The 6,000-nt window shown below is 39.1% G+C and overlaps 1 protein-coding gene across 1 annotated transcript in view; it reads left to right on the forward strand.

Moving 5' to 3' along the window:
• The window catches only part of LOC124381572 (sterile alpha motif domain-containing protein 9-like), a 26,007-nt gene extending 20,282 nt beyond the window's left edge, over nucleotides 1-5,725 (forward strand). The window contains exons 2-3 of the mRNA XM_046843335.1: nucleotides 4,776-5,565; nucleotides 5,718-5,725. Coding sequence (XP_046699291.1) covers nucleotides 4,776-5,565; nucleotides 5,718-5,725 — 798 coding nt within the window. The remainder of the gene's footprint in view (nucleotides 1-4,775; nucleotides 5,566-5,717) is intronic.
• The last annotated feature ends 275 nt before the right edge of the window (nucleotides 5,726-6,000 follow it).

Raw genomic sequence — 6,000 nt, forward strand, 5'->3', positions numbered from 1 at the left:
GTCTAAAAATACAAACCGCTAACTTAATCAATATTACACAAATAGTATATTTAATAGCTATATTTTCATCTGATTAAGGACAAAATCATTTAAATGTGAAGCTGCCATGCACAAATGTTTGTTTATTTAATACAAACAGATATTTACTATTCTACATTTTAAAATTCCAAGTGTCAGAACGCTAACATTATTAAAAGCCCACATTTTAGCATTTACCACGTTAATGCAGACTATTTGGAAAAGTGATTGCGCCTTTAATCTTTGAAACAACAGGATGAAACGGTACATAACGATTTTTATATTTAACGGTGCATCACGGCTGAAAAATACCACTAAGCACTAGCTCCATGGAGCATTCAACCTACATTATATATATATCCCGCACCGCAGATGTTAAACACGGATCAGTCTACACTGTTGAACCAAGCCATTCAGAGCCACAAGCCAGTGCACTCTTAATGCCAGTCCCAAGCTAGGTTAATATGGGGGGGGTTGCGTTAGGAAGGACATCCAGACAGTGGAGGTTAGAGTTGGTACTTTAAATGTTGGTACTATGACTTGTAAAGGGATATGATGGAGAGGAGAAAGGTAGACATGTTGTGTGTTCAAGAGACCAAGTGGAAAGGGAGTAAGGCCAGGAACATTGGAGGTGGGTTTAAACTGTTCTATCGTGGTGTGGATGGAAAGAGAAATAGTGTAGAGGTGATCCTGAAGGAAGAGTACAGTAAGAGTGTAGTGAAGATGAAGAGAGTTTCTGATAGGGTGATTAATATAAGGCTGAAAGTGGAAGGGGTGATGATAAATGTCATCAGAGTCTATGCTCCACTAATGGGCTGTGAGATGGAGAAGAAAGAAAAATTCTGGAGTTAGTTAGATGAAGTGGTAGAGAGTGTAGCTAGCAAAGAATGACTGGTTATTGGGCAGACTTTAATGGGCATGTAGGTGAAGAGAGCAGAGGTGATGGGTAGTTATGGGCTTAAGGAGAGGAATGTGGAAGGGCAGATGGTGGTAGATTTTGTTAAAAGAATGGAAATGGCAGTGGTAAATAGTTATTTTAAGAAAAAGGAGGAGCATAGGGTGACGTATAAAAGTGGAGGAAGGTGCACACAGGTGGACTAGTGTTCTATGTAGAGATGCAACCTGAAGGAGATTGGAGACTGTCAGGTATTTGCAGGGGACAGTGTAGTTAGACAGCATCAGATGGTGGCCTGTAGGATGGTTTTGAAGGTGAGTGAGAGTGAGAACTTTTGAATTTTTAGAATAAGGGAGATGTGCAGACCTGCAGTGACTAATGGGGAATAAAGTTGATCAATCACACCATGAAGTTATAGGAAAGAGTAGTGGAAGCTAGGCTGAGAGAAGAGGTGACCATCTGTGAGCAACTGTATAGTTTCATGCAGAGGAAGAGCACCACAGATGCAATATTTGCTTTGAGAATGTTTATGGAGAAGTATAGAGAAGGACAGCCTCACTCTGTTATCAAAAAACCTGGGATTACGTTAAGTAACCTATCATTGCATTGTGTGTTTGAGGATCTAGAGCAGGGGTTTCACAGGTGTCCAAAACTCAAAGCACTCTTTAGGTCGCGGGCCGAACAGGATAAACATTTATTGAACACACTAAAACTAAATGTTTTTTTTAACATAAATATGAATAAAAACAGACAGGATCCAGATGTCTCACAGCTTCATCATGCAGCTCTTCAGAAACTCTCCCTCAGTAACTAACCGGCTGAGGTGACTCTGATTTCTTCTCTGCTTTCACACCAGCTTCACTTTGTGATTTTGCTCAGGTGAAAACCATCTGCTGAAATGTTCGATTCTTCTTTAACTCTTCTACTTTCTGTATCTTCTGCTCTGCATTCAGATTTTTTGGCTTCTCCTGATGTTTTGTCTCGTAGTTCAGTCTTAGATTCAATTCCTTAATTACAGCCACATTCGCTCCACTAATCCACGTGTTTACCGGCAGTGTCAGTAAACCTCTACTCAGAATCCCATCGGTTTTGAAAGGCTCTGTTTTCAGAACCAACTTTTCTTTTCGACATTGTAAGGAGCTTCACAATAATTTTACAATAGGGTTAAATACATAAACAGAAGCTTGATTGACGCTGGAATGTTCCCAGGTAGTCTAGCGTTCGGTAAGGCGCTATGCATTATGGGATCTGTAGTTTGTGTTATCAGCGCTTCAAATCGCCGGGACATTAATAACAATAATAATAGATCTAAATAAAATCATTTCGCCTTGAGTTTGACACATGTGATCTAGAAATAGTCTCCATTGACTATAATGTTTGTGGATAATATTGTGATTTGTGGTGAGAGTAGGGAGCAGGTTGAGAAGAGCCTGGAGGGGTGGAGGTATGTGCTGAAGAGAGGGGAATGAAAGTCAGTAGGAGTAAGACAGAGTTCATGTGTGTGAATGAGAGGGAGGGCAGTGGAGTGGTGCCGTTGCAGGGAGAAGAGGTGGAGAAGGTGGAGGAGTTCAGGTACCTGGAGTTCACAGTGCAATGCAATGGAAAGTGTGTGAGAGAAGTAAAGAAAAGAGTGCAGGCAGGGTGGAGTGGGTGGAGAAGAGTGGCAGGAGTGATTTGTGATAGTATGGTTTAGAGACAGTGGCATTGAGTATATTTTTTGTGGGGTCGGTGCCACCCCTTTAGACACGCCCCTGGTCAAATGATAATTCAATCAATATCGATAACTAGGAGTTTGTTGATAAAACTTGCTGATGTGATTGTACATTTTAAACAGTAATGTAGTGATGTACATATGCTATGACTGAGGCAGATTTTAAAGCAGATAAGGTAATGATCTGAAATAACTTCAGATTGTGGAATTAATAAAATGTATTCTTACTGAATTTAGAATAAAAACAGTTGCTTAAGGGGTCTTTCTGGTTATCAAAATAAATATGAAAATCACTGACAATAAATGCTTAAAAAATGTTTTTTTTTGCTTTGAATGTGTGATAAATATATATTTTTTTTGTTTTCTATGTTTCAGAATAACGGGCAAGAAATATCACAAATACATTTGACTGAACTTCCTGCAGAAATTAAGGACTGGGATAAAGATGATGTAAGACAATGGATTCTTGGATTAAAAGTTGTGGAAAATAAAAATGCAGAGATTCTCTATGAGCAGGACATTAATGGACCAAGCCTTCTATTGATGGACAGATCTACTCTTACCCAGATAGGCATTACGCTGGGACCGGCAATTCTGATTATTGATGAGAGAGATAAATTGAAGGCTCACCAGTCAAACCGCTCAGGAAGCCAGTTTGGTAATTCATGTAAACCCTATCCTTTTAATCAGTTCCATGCTGCCTACAGATACATGGAAAACAATGTACTTGATGTAATAGAAACAGGGAATCTAAACTTCATAGAACCATGTCATGAGTACAAAGCATTTATTAATTTCCAAAACGTGACACCAGAGGAAAAGATGAAAAAGTTCACAGATGAGGTTATTCGATTTGCTGCCGCTTGCATGAACAGTCGTACTAATGGTACAATTCATTTTGGAGTTGGTGATTTACCAGAATATAGTCATGGACAAATTTTGGGTTCTAGTGTTGAAGACAAAGAAGCATTTAGTAATAAACTAGCATACGCGATTAAGGGGCAGTTTGAACATAAACACACTGATACGGCAAAAAAATGCATTAAACCACCAAGGTTTGTTGAGGTTCTTGGGACAAACATGATATTTTCAGGAAAATATGTAATCGAAGTAGATGTTGAACCATCCTTCTTAGTTTGTAAAGACAGCTTCTTTCACATCTACAATGTAGACTCAAAAAAAGCGAAAACACCTAAAACTACAACTGATAAGAAGGATAGTGGTAAAATGTTTTACATTCGAGACAACAGCAGTAGCAGAAATCTTCAATCTTCATCTACAAAATTTCCAAAGGAATACAACGAGTATGTTGCTAATATGGCACATCTTTCAAAGTTGAGGCATGATGCTGAAGAAAAGCACCTCAGTAATGTTAAATTGAGTGTGCAGGGTTCTAAGCTCTGTGAGATGCTCACAGGAGGTTCACAATCTTTGGATAAATCTCACTTTGAGCGATATGTACTAGTTGTTAATAAAGCCCATTCTGTTCAACTAGAATACCTAGGATTTCTTCTGGACATGAACCTAACAGGTGTTTTGGACTTTGATCCAGAATCTGCTGAATCTGGCTTGCATAAACGATTTGATGAGAGAACCACAAATGTTCATTTGCCTATGCAGTATAAAATCACAGAGCCAGTTCAGGATATTGCAAGTAAGCTGAAGCTGACCAGAGCCACAAGTTGGGTGTTCTGTAATGGAGGAGTAAAAGATGAACCATATTCTGGTGTGGAAACCTGGCTAACAGAGAAAGGTTCTGGCATTCGTGATGTTGTGTCATTCCTTTGCCGAAGGGATGTGTTGCCTCACAAAAAATTTCTCATCATATTTATTTTATTGAGTGAGGTCACTGACATGCGTGATCCTCTCCTTGAGACCTTCAGTATGTTTTTGCAGGAGCTGCAAGGTACAGAGCAAATCCTTTGCATTTGTGAAAATAAAAGAGTATACGCTAACTGGAAAGATCTTATCGATAAACGATATGGAAAAGACATCTCTAGAAGAAGCATTTATGAGCTCAGTTTTGCTGAGATTAATGGTACTGTCCTCAGTCTGTGGTCAGAAAATCGCAAATCAAGCAGATTTTTGCCTGCTGCTGGTGGTAAGGTTTTATTACCAAAGAAAGTGGAGGGCGACATGGATGCATTAGACATTTTATGTGTAAACCAATGTGAAGGAGGCAATGAAGACAAACTTGAACTTGAAGAAGCTTTTTACAAGGGAGGAAAGGTATGCTGGTGGAACTTATACTTTTCAGAGCTGCCAGGATCAATGCCGTTTATCAAACGAGATAAGTTTGACTACATCATTAATACCATCATTCCTGATGTGGGCTCCCTCAGACAAGCTTGTGTTCGCTTCAATGTATTGCATCTTCCTGGTTGTGGAGGAACAACTTTGGCCATGCATGTTTTGTGGACATTAAAAGAGAAATTCCGTTGTGCAATACTAAAAAACAAAGAAGTTGGTGATGAAGATATAGCACAACAGGTAGTTAACTTGTTGACATTTGAGACAATGGAGCAGCAAGCACGACTTTCAGTGCTGCTCCTGATAGATGACTTTGAAGACTTTCAAGCTGTGAATGATCTCCAGCTGCACATTCAAAAGGAATGTCAGAAGAGAAAAGTTTTTGACAAGTCTCCACAGGTCATCATTCTCAACTGTATGAGGGCTGACTCACAGCAGCAGACTGAATCAACAGATGACACAGTATTCATTGGTAACAAGCTCTCTGAGAAGGAACAAATGTTATTTGAAAAAAAGCTAGAGGAAATTGAAAGGATTTACACAAATACTGAAACATTCTATGGTTTCATGATCCTGAAGAAAGACTTTTCTCCAGAGTACATACAGGGTGTTGTAAAAAATACACTGAGGGCTTTGACTTTACAAAGAGATGCTCAACTCATTGCAATACTTGTACTCATGAATTGTTACTGTAAGAGTGCAAATATATCAGTCTCTATATGTGAAGAATTTCTTGGTCTGTCAACAAGGCCAGACTCAACTTCATGTAGGGTTGAAGATGGGTTTGGGAAGTTTTCCACACTTGTAACACAATGCACATCAACATTTGCTGTGGAATTTCAGGCTATTAGAGTAATTCACTCAAGCATGGCAGAACAATGTTTAAAGGAAATTACAACTACTTTTGAAACATCCCAAGCAAAGATCACTGACATCCTACTGACAACAGATGTGTTTTACAGTTGCATTCAGGGAAAGGAAAAACTCATGCAGGACATTCGCAATATTTTGGTGAAAAGACATTACCCTGCTGACAGTGTCCAAGCAGATTTTAAATTTTCACCACTTATTCAAGCCATTGCAAAGGAGACTCCAGGTTGCGAGCAAAATATTTTGCTTAATGCAG

This window comes from Silurus meridionalis, chromosome 3 (assembly GCF_014805685.1).
Source record: "Silurus meridionalis isolate SWU-2019-XX chromosome 3, ASM1480568v1, whole genome shotgun sequence".
NCBI lineage: Eukaryota > Metazoa > Chordata > Actinopteri > Siluriformes > Siluridae > Silurus > Silurus meridionalis.